Source organism: Embiotoca jacksoni, unplaced genomic scaffold (genome assembly GCF_022577435.1).
Source record: "Embiotoca jacksoni isolate LCO1_2020_lvr unplaced genomic scaffold, fEmbJac1.0.p SCAF_5, whole genome shotgun sequence".
Classification (NCBI taxonomy): Eukaryota; Metazoa; Chordata; class Actinopteri; family Embiotocidae; genus Embiotoca; species Embiotoca jacksoni.
Window position 1 is genome coordinate 12,553,931 of NW_027185403.1, and position 13,331 is coordinate 12,567,261.

The 13,331-nt window shown below is 45.8% G+C and overlaps 2 protein-coding genes across 4 annotated transcripts in view; one reads left to right on the forward strand and one right to left on the reverse strand.

The window, feature by feature from the left end:
* atrx (ATRX chromatin remodeler) overlaps positions 1-4,581 on the forward strand; it is a 31,392-nt gene extending 26,811 nt beyond the window's left edge. For all 3 annotated transcript variants that reach the window (XM_069171336.1, XM_069171338.1, XM_069171335.1), the window contains 4 exons: positions 779-895; positions 1,654-1,749; positions 1,873-2,001; positions 2,943-4,581. In XM_069171336.1, coding sequence (XP_069027437.1) covers positions 779-895; positions 1,654-1,749; positions 1,873-2,001; positions 2,943-3,167 — 567 coding nt within the window. In that variant the 3' untranslated portion in view covers positions 3,168-4,581. The remainder of the gene's footprint in view (positions 1-778; positions 896-1,653; positions 1,750-1,872; positions 2,002-2,942) is intronic.
* Positions 4,582-8,120: 3,539 nt separating this feature from the next.
* fgf16 (fibroblast growth factor 16) lies at positions 8,121-12,806 on the reverse strand. The gene is made up of 3 exons (XM_069171124.1): positions 12,234-12,806; positions 10,535-10,638; positions 8,121-8,396 (listed from the first exon to the last, which is right to left on the reverse strand). The coding sequence occupies exons 1-3, from the start codon at positions 12,535-12,537 to the stop codon at positions 8,151-8,153; spliced, it is 654 nt and encodes a 217-aa protein (XP_069027225.1). The 5' UTR covers positions 12,538-12,806; the 3' UTR covers positions 8,121-8,150.
* Positions 12,807-13,331: the final 525 nt, after the last annotated feature.

Consider the following 13,331-nt stretch of genomic DNA (forward strand, 5'->3'; position numbering starts at 1 on the left):
GGTACAAAGCTTTTAGCAAGGCCCATGTCATGAATTTTGATTTCAGACGCTTAGTTTTGGAAATGAAGTCAAAAGTCTATATTTTGTGTCTGATCGTGTGAGAAAGCTGCAGAGCATCTGAGGATGCAGCGGAAGTTCAAGAGTGACGGCTTGTTAATAGCAAAAGTGAGGAATGCGTGTCTGCATTGTGGCGTTGTGGTTGTTTGGAGGTTTTGTGCTGTTTAGGTTTGCACACCTGTCTCTGACCTGGTCCAAAGACATCCCCTGGCGCTCCAGCACGCACACACACACACACACACACACACACACACAGACACACACACACACACACACACACACACACACACACACACACACACACACACACACACACACGCACATACCGAATGGCCAGATTACAGGGCACGGGAAAACCATCTGCAGCAGAGACTCAATTACATACAAACATCGGCATCCTGCTGCCCTTTACTGGGAGAAGACTGTTTACTTCAGGTCACAACTCTCACACACACTCACACACACACACACAAACGCACACACGGTACAACAAACTGATACCGGACGACTTGTTGCTCTTGCAGAATGAAACAATCTATATGTGCAAGGCCTTGTTGTCAAGGTGACAGGACATGAAGTAAATAGCTGGTCCAGTCACCGTGTGAAGGGAACTGTCGTCTCTGTTCAACCACGGTGATTGTTTACAGTCTCTCCCATGATGCCCTCGGTGGCTCTTAACACCTGCCTAATTGGCCTCTCCCTCCTCTGTCTTTCATCTCAGGGTCTGTCCATGAGGAACAACTACCAGTCGTCGTACGCCCATGCGGACATGGGCAACTCCAGCTACTTCTCATTCAACATGGCGGCTTTGGCTTCCATGAACAACCAGCAGCTGGAGGTAAGTAATGAGCTCCACATGCCCCTCTCCTTCCTCGCACTCCTTCCCCCACGGCATGGCGCCCCACATTCCTCAGACCCCACTGCTAATTGTGACAACAGTCTAGTAGCGGACGAGCCGGGCTCGCCCCGTCCTCCACCAAGCAGCTCGTAATACTCCATGTCTGAGGCAGCAGCTATGAGCACCGTGACTGAGGGAGAGGACAGACGGTACAAAAGGCAGTTAGTGTTTTACAATGAGATGAGTGTAGGAGTACTGCATACTTTCCGTGTTATTATGTGTGAGATTTTATGTTGTTGCCACAATATCTTTTGTCAGCAGACAGGCTCTGGCAGACAGCAGATCTTGGAGGTAAAAATCAAAGTGCTCACACGTCGTCCGCTTCCACATCCAGCTCACGCGGAGAGCGTTCATTTGGACTCATGTCTTTGAACACCTGGTGAAAATCTCCTATTTAGAGTCCTTTTAGCTCACCTACTCCTCCATCAACTCGTCGCCAACATAATCTGTCTGCTATTTGTTCCGAGCAGAGTTAATCAGTCACAGCTTTTTTTTGTTGGTAGTTGCTGGAAGTGGTGGGACTGAACAATACGGTAAATATGCAGCCTGTAAAAAGTAAATAATGAGCTACAAGAAAGTCTGTAGGGCTGCGCAGGTGGAGATAATTCACTGTGGGTTTGTCACTATTCGTGATTTTATTTGATTTTTTTTTTTAGCCTCTTCTTTCATGTTCTCTTGTCATCTTTTTTTTTCTTCAGGACCTCATAAACCAGGGACGGCAGAAAGTCATTGAAGCCACAAATGCTTTGAAAACTTTATCACGGGAGTCACTGGAAGACATAATCGCCAGAGTGGTGAGTGTCAACACGGCTTCTAAACCAGTCTTCAGATCGTGACGATACGCTACATGAGCAAGAATAGTTTTTCTTCGAGAGGAAGAACTTTTAGTTAAAGTGTGAACTGTGACCTCTTCACAGTGGAAGGAGAACCCGGCACTCACAGAGAGCCAGGTCCAGGCGATGGCTCTGGGGCAACAGGCCAGCGTGGAACTTGAGCTCAAGCGCAGGGAAGCCGTTTACAGGGACGTTCTCACCAGGCAGCAGACGGTAAGAAGTGTTCTGTGTACAAACCACCCTGACTGATCATAAAAAAAAAACAAAAAAAAAAAACATATCTAATCACCGTTTTACTTAGAAACTTGGCTTTGTTTTATTATGTAAACTAAACTGAGCCAAACTGACAAAATCAATCATCAGTGTATCTTTCAATGACAATTTTGTACTTGTGGTCCTCAAAGGAGATAATGTACACATTATTGAATTACGTGATCATTTGTACCGGTAATGTGAATATCATGACCAAGCAGATAGAAGCGTTCTCTTCCCTCTTCAGGAGAGTCCGAAAGTTGTTTAATCCAAATTTAATGCAGTCAGACCCAAGATATGGCAGATATCCACTCTGTATCGTCATGTCCAAACTGGATCAGTTTACCAGTAAAAGCTTCTATAAAAAAAAAAAAAAAAAAAATGTGCCACTGTGGCAGCGGTATCAGTGTTTTCCATCAGTAGTTATGGAAGCATGCAGCTCAGTCTGACCTCCCTACAAGCTGTGATTTAACCTTGATTGCATCTCTGAGACACCACAATACGTGACCTCTAACGTCAGCTGTATTGCCGGCTTGCTGCCCTGCACAGGGAGAGGAATGATTAGGTGTCTGACTAAAACTGAAACTGAAAGAGGAGATCCAGACCACAGGAAAAAAACATGAAACAGAAATATTGTGTGGAACTCGGGAGAAATCGGGGTAATAACAGCTGCATGTAATTTCACATTTTTTCAGTATCCCAAGTTATTGCAGTGTTTATCAACTTCTCTTTACATCCCACTTAAATCTGATTTCATCTTCTAATGACTTATTTCTTGGTGATGAATTTGATCTTTTTGTCTTGTTTTCTTCACGCGTACTTTGGGACACGTGACGTCTTAAAACGTTAAGCTGTTCGATAAATACGTAGTTTTAAATATGTCTGTGTTTGTGTCTGCCCAGCTGATGATGTACGTGCAGAAGCTGATCACCAACAGGAAGGTGCAGGAGCAGCAGCGGGCCATGGCTAACCAGGTCGGCTACCTGAACCAGCTGGCCCTGCAGAATGGCATGATGGGAGGCGGCGGCCTCAGCCAGATGGACCTGCTCGGGATCTACCAGCAGCTCCACGGCATGGGCGGCCATCAGGGCATGGGCAAGAATCCGGGTCCCTCCCAGGGCCTGTAGGTCAGACGGACTCCTTCTCACCCCTCCCACTCAGCTAGCCGGCTCCCAGTGGCCCAGTCCAAGCGAGGCCCAGCCCTCTGTAACAAAGGCACTGTGATAACCCCTCAGAGCCCAAAACACACCGGTGCACCAAGCAGAGGGTAGAGTAGACTAGACTGCTGCCCACTGAGGCCTCAAGTGGGATAGACTCTCAGTCCTTTACTCTGTAGTTCGCTGAGAGAAGGTGGAATATAATGTATAAATGACTGTGTGAAAGGTCTGTTAGGAATTTCAACAGGAAAAAAAAAAAAAAAAAAAAATGTATATACCGCCTTAATGTTATTCAAGTTCTATATCTTCATTTTTTTCATGTATTTAAAGACAAGTTTTACCCCCGATGCTCTATAGCATTGTATCGTTTTCCCCTTAAAAAAGGGTTTCCTTATTATTTAGACTCAACTTTTATACTGTTTTAAATTCCTAACTACACCTGAGTGGGACCAGTATCATTGATGACAGGACTCTCTAATGTAAAGCTCCACATGATTATTAGCCCCAGTAGATTCCTCCACCACTATCTAGCAAAGCAGACGGTTGGTGCTGCAAAGTCCTGCTCTTTTTGGGAGATATAGGGAACGGGTTAGTCAACAAAAAACAGAAAAAAATATTCAAAAAAAAATATGGCCTTATCTTATTTCCTAAAAAAAACAAACCACGATCTGTAAAGATTTGAGATTGTTGAGAATCTTTTCTAATATGCTTTCAAGTGTTTACATTAGTTGTCGCTGACCATGGTAATAGAATGCTTGTGTTGTTCAAAACTGCCTGCCGGTTCCTATGACCTTTTTGTAACATCATTCTCTTCGTCACGTGTCGTCTAGCATAGCACTGTGCGTCCTGTTCATTGTTTATATTCCACTTGTGTTGATCCCAAGCCTGGGTGAGGGACTGGGTCTCCCAGAGCACAGCCACTTCAGCCAGGTGTCACGGGGCCCAAAACTTCACCCTTTTTCTCGCCTTTCACCGCTTGAAAGCCGACAGAAAGCGTAAAGGCTGGAAATCGTATCGCATCCGGCTGATTTGCGTCCTCTGCTCTGTGAGAAATTCTCTCCTGGACACTTGCTGTCTCACCAGACAGGCCCCCAGACTACTTGTATTCTACTTTGGCACATTCTTGCTTCTAAATGCTTAAACTGGTGTTGCTGTCAAACATGAGGAATAGGAACATTTCTCACAGAGTTGTCTCTGGTTGACTCCTGTGTTTGCACAAGGTGTATTTCATAAACGTAGAGAAAGTTGTTGTTTTTTTTGCCCTCCTCCAAGAATGTTCTTATGTTAGCAAATACACCGACTTGATTTGCCATGAATCTGATCTGCTATTATCTTGATAAGTATTTAATATAACATTTAATAAAGTGACCAAAAGGATGAGCAACTTCTGTGTTTGAGTCATTTGTTAGGGAGTGAAATACGGACCGATGATGAACCTCTCTTTGCACCGACTGAACTCCTGAAGCAGATTGTTGGTTGGTAGGACCTTCGGTCCTTCTGCTGAAATCTTTCTGAATGAGTTTTTATGCCTTTATTAGACAGATAACTGAAAAGAAATGGAAACGGAGTGATAACATGCGAGGAATTCCCGACGAGCCATAAAAGGGAAAATAGCTTGCGTACAGTTAAGGGACTAGTTGTACATTTTTGTCAATCTTTGCTTTTATGCCAAGAGTTGGATGAGAGAATTGATACTACGATGTCTCCTGTCCTCTCCGCTACCCAGCAGTTCAAAACGGCGCTCTTTGGTATACCACGACTTCTACTCCCTGAATCGGCACCTCTCACAAGTGACCGGTTCTCTTTTCTGCCCTCTCCGTATCAAGTTATCTGTGTGATTTATAATTGCCCTGAATGGGACTTCCATTACCCAGGGTGCACTCTGTCATGCTCACCGAGTAACGTCAACATTAACCGTACGACAACGTTGGCCCGGCTCCACCAGAGAGCGCTTGAACAGTCGGGACAATGAAAGAGCGCAACTTCAAAAGTCGAATCCTTCCCAACCAAAGCTTTCTCGTTCTGAATAATAGTGTTGTTCGTTAAATCATAACATAACCACTTCGTGCGAGAAAACGGCTGAAGTCACCTTCGGTGGATTGAATGTTGCAACTTCCTGTATCTGTTTCAAATTAAAAGCCCTCCGGAGTTTCATTACACGGTCCGCGGTCTCCAGTAAGTGAAATGACTGTCCCCTTGATTCATTAAAGAAATGTATCTCCTGCTATCTTTTATTCATCGTGGGGAATCGGTGCTTTATGTTTTTCCACTTCAAGCTCTGCATGTCTCCACGGTTAAAAAAAAAAAAAAAAAAGTAACCTACAGCGAGCGGTTGGTTAGCAAAGCTTAGCAAAAAGCCAAGAAACGGAGGGAAACGGCCAGCCTCAATAAACCAGTTTGTTTTTCGCATATTTTGAGGCGGCTTCTTCTTTTCTTTTTTTTTTTTTAACATTCTAATAAAGGCAATCTTTCTTCGCGAGAACGGAAATATCCGTGTTTCCTCAAATTTCCGACTGTTCCTTTAAGAGACAGAAACAGACAGTTGATCCATCCCGCTGCAGCGTCCCTGCTTTTTCACACCCGCAGCACTAAGTGCCTTTTTGTCCCACACTCTTCTTCTCCCTTCAATCTTTCATCTATTTTTCCCTCTCCCGGTATTGTTTTCATTTCTCAGTCTGCCAGGGTTTTCCCCCTGCATGTCTTTGACTTTTCCATTCCCTCCCCCCAGGGGAGCTTGCTCTCACAGCTTACAGATATCTGCCAGTGGAGAAACATTACAACTATTGCAGATGTTGAAATGTTGATCCCATCCCCTCTTAGCCCCAGATTACCACCACTCCAGGTTTGCAGCACATCCCCGCTGGTTCTCTGTGCACCGGGCAGCTGTTTCTGTCCATTGAAAGGACCCGCTGCAGACTACACTATAGAGTCTGTGAGGGCCCCCGCAGTGAACAGCCAATCACCGCTCCTAATCCATGCTGGTGTGTAAAGCCAATTAGAAGTCGGGATCCAGTTGCATAAGGAATCTGATTTTGTACGGTGGATGTAGGCAGACTAAGACCTCGTGGAGACAGAGAGCCTGCGCACATTACTTGATAATGTAACCCGTACTTGGTAAGGGGTTTATGAGAGCAAATTAGCACGGTATTGTATGGGTGTTCTCCTCTGGGAAAGAATCCGCTGTAACGTTTTATCTAACTTTCCCCTCTTGTTTTGGAAAGCCTGACGAAATGCCACGTGGTCACCGCTTTTAAAGACATTTGAGGTTGTTTTTTTTTGTTTTAATATAAACAAACATGCTGCATAACAATAGTTTTTCAGAACTGCCATCTTACGTCATCAAAGCCAGAATCATTTTTGTCCGGACGAAGGAAGGGTGCTTTTTATGGTCTGCTAATTCAGCGGATCACCACAGTCCTGTGGGGACCAGGGACGTCCGCACAAAAATGTCATGAAAATTCATCTATCCGTGACATATTTTAGTCTTAACTCGTTGCGACTTATATCACCACGCCACCGGCATTGGCTGAAAATAAAAGGAAAGACGTGCAACATTCACATATATTACATATCTGGTTTTAATTAGTACATCAGACTTTAATCCAAGCAAAAATAGTCTCTCACAATGAGTTCTCAATAGCAGGACAATTTTATTGTCATGTTCATTGCAGTTCTTCATTTTTTTTTTTTTTGCTTTTTTTTTTTGGTGTCATTTCAGTAGAATCTGCAGTCCAGATAACTTCAAGTTCATTACAAAATAAAGTCTTTGCAATAAATAAATATATAGATTTACATTTATACTTAATATGTAGAAAATAAATATATTGTACATCTCATAAATAGGATCACCCATATGTACACTTCAGCTGCTTGCATTTTTAATAATGTTCCTGACACTCTGAACATTACAAGTCACCATCCTTTTTTAACAACAACAAAAAAAAAGCCCATCGCTAATTCTTTACGGCTACAGTCATCCCGAGAATAGTCGCTTGTCCTGCATATAATTCCTACAAGATGCTGCTCGATATTTTATTTAAATGTGATGAATGTGATGTTTCGACCAAGTGAGCCGACAGCTGGGAGTCGGGATGTGTAGTAAGTGCTCTGTCATCGATCCCGCAGTCACCCTAGAGATATTATTCTCCTCTTTCCTCTTTTATTTTGAAGAGAACTTTTTTTCTTCTACCAGTTCATCCTCGCCTTTCTTCTGTACAGTAGTACCTGACAATCCCCAAACCACCACTTCATGCACGTGTACACACAGTTCCTGACCCTTTTACCTTCTATCTACCTATCCATGTGTATGTGGGATGTGCTCTCTCGTACATTTAAAATGTTACCACAACTGTGTAGTGCATGACAAATGCATCGTATGACGTCCGCATTGCTTTCTGTCATTTCAGAGCTCCTTAAAGTCTCTTCTTGGCGTTGTCGTGACGTCGAACCGTTCGCTGTTCCCCGACAACTTAAGTGTTGCTCAAAACCGCAGAGACACGAGTCCCATCGGTCGTCGAATGACACTTCGGTATCTGCACAGTAACCTCTAAAGAGCGGCTGGCGAGAAAAACACGGCACCTGATTTGATTTTCCTGATCGACCTTGCGAGCTGGGCAGTCATGAGGGCCTCCTTTCGTCCGTGTCCACGGTGGTTTAGCAGGAGAAAGCTTTCCCTCCTTGCAGATGTCGCGAGTCCTCTGCAGAGGCAAAGAGGCGACATCCAGGAACACGGCACATCGTCTGTGTCGCTGCTGTACGTGCTCGGCGGCGGGCGGAGGTGCAAACGCAGTGACCTCGGGGAGGGCGGGGGAGGGGGGGCGGGGCGGGGGGGGAAGGGAAGACGAGGGCAAACGGTTCTGTACCAGGTCCAATCCACCCCCCCCCCCCACCCCCTTCCTCTTTGTTTATTTCTGTGCATCCGAGTGTAACCAGTTCTCCCAGTGTCAGCACTGGTCACCTGTACTGGAATAAGTCCCTGTACGCCTGAGGGATCTTTTCAATCTCCACCGGCCGGGGTAAGAAGTGGGTGAGTTTCTGGTGTTTTTTAGTCCTGGCCCCTTCCCTGGGCGAGCCGTCCTTGTTTAAAGCCACGTAGTAGAAGCGTCCCGTGTCCGTGTGCTTGTACAGGGTTGAAGCGTAGGTGTTGTACCAGTTCTCCTCGAACTGCTCCCTGAACACGCATTCTGCTGTCAGCTTCTTCTGCGGGAGAGAAAACAACATATTGGTCTGAGAAAAAAAAAAAAAAAAAAAAAAAAACACACACACACACACAACAAGCGATCAGATAAAAGAAATGGGGGGGGGGGAGAAAAAAAAAATGCAGCCAAGATTGATGATGCCGGCCCACATGTAATAGCTTATGTCTGTCATTAACTGTTTTGGACCGCAGTTAAAAGCTGAAATGAACCAGTAGAAACTCATTGAGGCAGGTGCTCATTATGACAAAAGAGGGGAAGTCATTACGGGCGGCTTTTCACTTTACGCTCCACACTCCCTCCTCAGACCTGTTAGCCTCTCGTCGTGCATGAAGAATTATTTCCCTCCCTGTGATGCAACAAGAACAGTAAGTGGGCATACCGTCTTCACCCCCCCCCCCACCTCTCCCTCTGACACACACACTCACACACACACACACACACACTCACACACACACACACACACACACACACACACACACACACACACACCCAGAGAGAGAGAGAAGCTCTCAAAGCCTCAGCCTTCACTGACAGAACAGCATGAGCGATGGCTGCGGGTTCAGCAGGTGAGAGCGTTGCTGGCTGAGTGAGCGTGTGGGAACAATAAGACACATCAGGGTTCGAGCTACTTTCCTGCCAAGACCAGTCAGCCTCTGCTGCTCTGCCAGAGGGCCGAACCCCGGGTCAAGTATCAGGGTATTACCGAAGCCCGAGAGCCGAGATGAAAACCGCTTTTAAAGGGTGTCCCAGACAGTCGCTATCCGACGCTCTCCCTCCTACCCTCACTCTCTTCTTTTTTTTTTTTGGCAAAGAAGACATCTACACAACAAGATAAAAATGTGTGTGTGTGTGTGTGTGTGTGTGTGTGTGTGTGTGTGTGTCAATCTCTACCTTCAACACACTTTACAGCTCGAGCAAGTGTTTGTGTAAGAACGTTGTGTTTTAATTCCAGAAGCAATTTTGTTGATTGGCTGTCAGGCTGCGCTTGGCTGCGGCTGTGTGGTGAAGCTGTTGTCTGTAAACACAGCCCGAAGGGCACATGACTGGGCGAGCTCCATTCTCTCTCTCTCTCTCTCTCTCTCTCTCTCTCTCTCTCTCTCTCTCTCTCTCACACACCTCATCGGATAAAAAAAAAAAGAAGAAAAAAAGAGAAGCTGGTCACGGTCTGGTGATTGTGGGATGGAAGCACCCTTCTACCTGTTATCCTCCCCCCCTCCACCTCCTGGCCTCTCAGACTCAGACAGACGTGTCTACATCGCTCCTTCTGTCGGTCAGGTGACTGAATCAGGTGTGCAATTACCCCCACGCTCCCAAAAATCACTGCCTCCCACCACCATCCGCCCACTTCCCCCAGAGGTCAAAGCTCCAGGATGCCAGACTCTGATAGCATGCGGTAACAATATCTGCACTTTCAACATAATGACTTAAAAGTAGCCTCTGTTCGAAATGTTCAGAGCCCGGGGGGGAGGAAGAGGGGGGGAGGGATGGGGTCCGAGCTCGAAGAGGCCCTCAGGTAATGCCCTGGGACACCTGATACAGGTAACCCTCACATACTTCCCCTTCATTGTCTTATCTCTTCCCTTTCCTCTCTCTCTCCGTCTCCAGGTACCCACCACATGTGAGAAAACGTTCTCTAGAAACTACACTGGCTGAGGAAAAGCAAAGTTTGTGTATATATGCATATATATATATATATATAATCACTGCAGTTTAAATTGAATGCAAAAAGGCCCAATCTCGATCAATAGCTTACCAAAGTGACTTAAAACTTTCTTGCATTCACTTTGGGAATATATGTCAGTATTTCTGCACATCTCAACACTGAATGAAGAGGCTGCCTGTCTCTCTGAAAGCTGCTTTTCCTTGAACCCCCTCACACCGAAAACAAGTGGAAAGATTAGGAAACACATAAGTTGTTTTGTCTCACTTTGGTTTTCCCATCTGCCGTGTACGGGAACCTTGATAACACTTTTTGATAGCTCACTGCTGATGTAAAAAAAAAAAAAAAAAAAAGACAAGGAGATGGTGCATACTTTAAAACAAGTCATGCGTATAAAGTGCCGGACTTGTTGTGAATGAGACCCTGACGATGAAGGCGGGGTCGTAAAATGAAAGGAGTTTTTTTTTTTTTTGACTCACCGACCCAAAGAGCTCTCCTTTCTCATTCATGCCGAGGTAGAGTCCTGCGTCCACCCCTCTGATGCTGACCAGGCCCACCGCCAGACTGATGAACTCCAGGATACCTGAAGTCAAACACACAAACCGGTCAGGGAAGCCCACATACACACTGTAAACACCCTCAGAGGGAACAGCCGGAGCACAGCTACACAAGTTACCTCTTCTTCCTGGATGTTTTAAGGACACCAAATAACATATAACAATAATGCCGACCGAACAAGGAGAGGAACATGTTCCCTTTTATCTGCCCGGTAACACACATCATTCTAGTCTATCATAATGACTTGTGGTCGTCTATAAATGTGTTCATCCTGTCTTTGGGAGTTCCCCACTGACTACTAATAAACACTAAAACTTATGAAGCTGGGATGTGGGGAACTTGTTCAGTGAACCGCTGACTTACAGGAAGTTACAATAAAGTGAACTTCAAAGTTAGGCAAACAACTGGTCAAATTAAAAGCCAGTGGCTGTTGTGATGCAGGGGTTAGTCAGAGAGGATCCAGCTGGCCATGTGCTGACTGGCAGAGAGGCCAGCTTCCAGCCACCTGGTCCCCATCTTCCTTATCCGATGCCAGAGGATGACAGAGAAGATCCCTCTAATTTTTTTGTGGGGTGAAGAGTGTGTTTCATATCCCTCTAATCAAAGCCACGTCTTCCTCTCAGCTCTTGACAAAAGACCTTGCATTTTTAGTGAAGCCAGAGAACAAACACGCGGACCACCCATCCCTGTAAACTGGCTTGTTTTGGCTGTGGACTTGAACATTAAACCTTCTCTGAATTCCGCAGTGGTCACGCTTTAAGTTGGAGTTATTTCGCTTTTTCCGCAGCGAGCGAGCGAGCCGGCCGGGCTGCACCTGTGACATGACTGCATGGATATGAGGCGCGAGACATTTCCGTGGTTGCCCTCTGACCCCGTTTGTTTGGCCTGTCGTTCTCCCACGAGCCGCACATCGCTCCGTGTATCGCGAAGCTTTCTCGCAGCTTCGGCTCACGAAAGACAAGTGATACCAGCTCACCTGAATTAAATCAAAAGCCATTTTAATCAGTTTCACACGTGCCGTTCCTGCTGTGACAAGCCAACAAGTGAAAAAAAAAAGAAAAAAAAAAAAAAAAAAAGGGATCATTAAACTTCAGACGGACGCACGTGCATGTGCGAACTCGTTGTTTATTGCTATGGCCGCCAGACGCGCACGCGCCGCTTGTTTTCGGCCGAGACACCTGGGCCCCACGCGCAGCGGGGATTGCCAGAAAAAGGTGTGTCGCTGTGCTTTCCTGCGCACCAGGTGACGGTGACGCACGAATAAGAATTCACTGGGGATGCGCGACAGGGAAAAAAAAAAAGCCTATTAATTAAACTCAGTTCTCCCCGTTTTAAAGTTTAGGCCTACAGCACAGGAAAAGATACTAGAGGACATAATACAAAACAGAAACCTCGTAAATCAACACATTAAATAAAATGTGATAATATTGACAATTGCATATGCTTCAAGAATTACGGCAGGTCAAAGTTCATCCTCTTTCATTGGGGCTTCTCTGTCATTATGCGAACTGGTGGCAGTAAATCAAAGAGCAGGCCGTTAACTGAGACAGAAATGATCCAAATCTGAAATATTTTCCGTTTCTAGCTGCAAAAAGTTAAAGGATAAAGAAACATGCTCACCAAATCTGCTGTGGTCCTGTCTTGTCCCGTGCACTGTGCCATTGGGGAATATCTCCAGCTGAAAGCCGGTCCTGCAGTAGAGCTGCCGCCGCCTCAGGATCCCTTTGAGGTGCCCGAAGTCTGTCGGCGACCCCCGCTGTAGCCTGCCTTCAATCTGCCCCAGCCGCTCATTCAAGCCGACCGGAGACTCTGGTAAGGGCATATTCCCCAGTGCAGGAAAGGTTTGTAAATCCAAGTCGATCGTCCCCAGAAAACTCCCGACCTCTGCCATTGTGTGCACAGCTGTCAAATTAAGCGAAGGCATTTAGGATGCGCGGTGAGTTAAGGAGGGAGAAAAGTTTACACACAAGTCCGGTCCATGCACGCCAAAAGCGAACCCAGCGCGCCGTGCTCCTCCAAATCAGCGGAGTCCTCTCAGTTTATTGATAGTCCTTTGCTAAAGACATGAGTTTGATAACTCTGTTTATCAAACGACACGACTCTATTATATACATACTCCCCACGCATTCTCACATTGGATACTCAGACACAAGCCACGCCTGGCTGGCATCCCTTCTTACGCGCATCAGTTTGCTTTGCTTAATGTGCACTTTCAGTCCAACTTTCACCACTGATGCTGCCGCTGTCTTACACGTTTATGTCACTGCTCTCTCAGAAAGCTCTATCTATCTTCCGATCAAATAAATCCAAGTCCAGAGGTGTCTTCGCATTGCTCCCGTGCTCCTGTTTGCGGTCCGTGGCTGTCTGATAAAACCGCATTGCCTATCCTAGGGCAGGGAACTCTGGCAACAGTTTGTAGTGCATTGAAATGCGACGCAGATGCAGAAGCAAAGACCGTCATTGTTAAAACTCAAATGTCAGCTGACATAAAGCCGAAAAACTAAACTGTAACAAGCACTTCACCACAAAGCCAATCCATAATGTACACTGGCTGGTTTTTGGTCACACCACAGACTCCTGGAAAGAAAAAAGGAAAACCGCAAAGCAAAATGTACCACACAAGATTATCAAAATAACCTGTGTATAATCGCAGAGTAATCCAACCTTCATGCACAAGTTTCAGTGCCAACCACTGCACTTGGAGCTTTTCATGAGAGC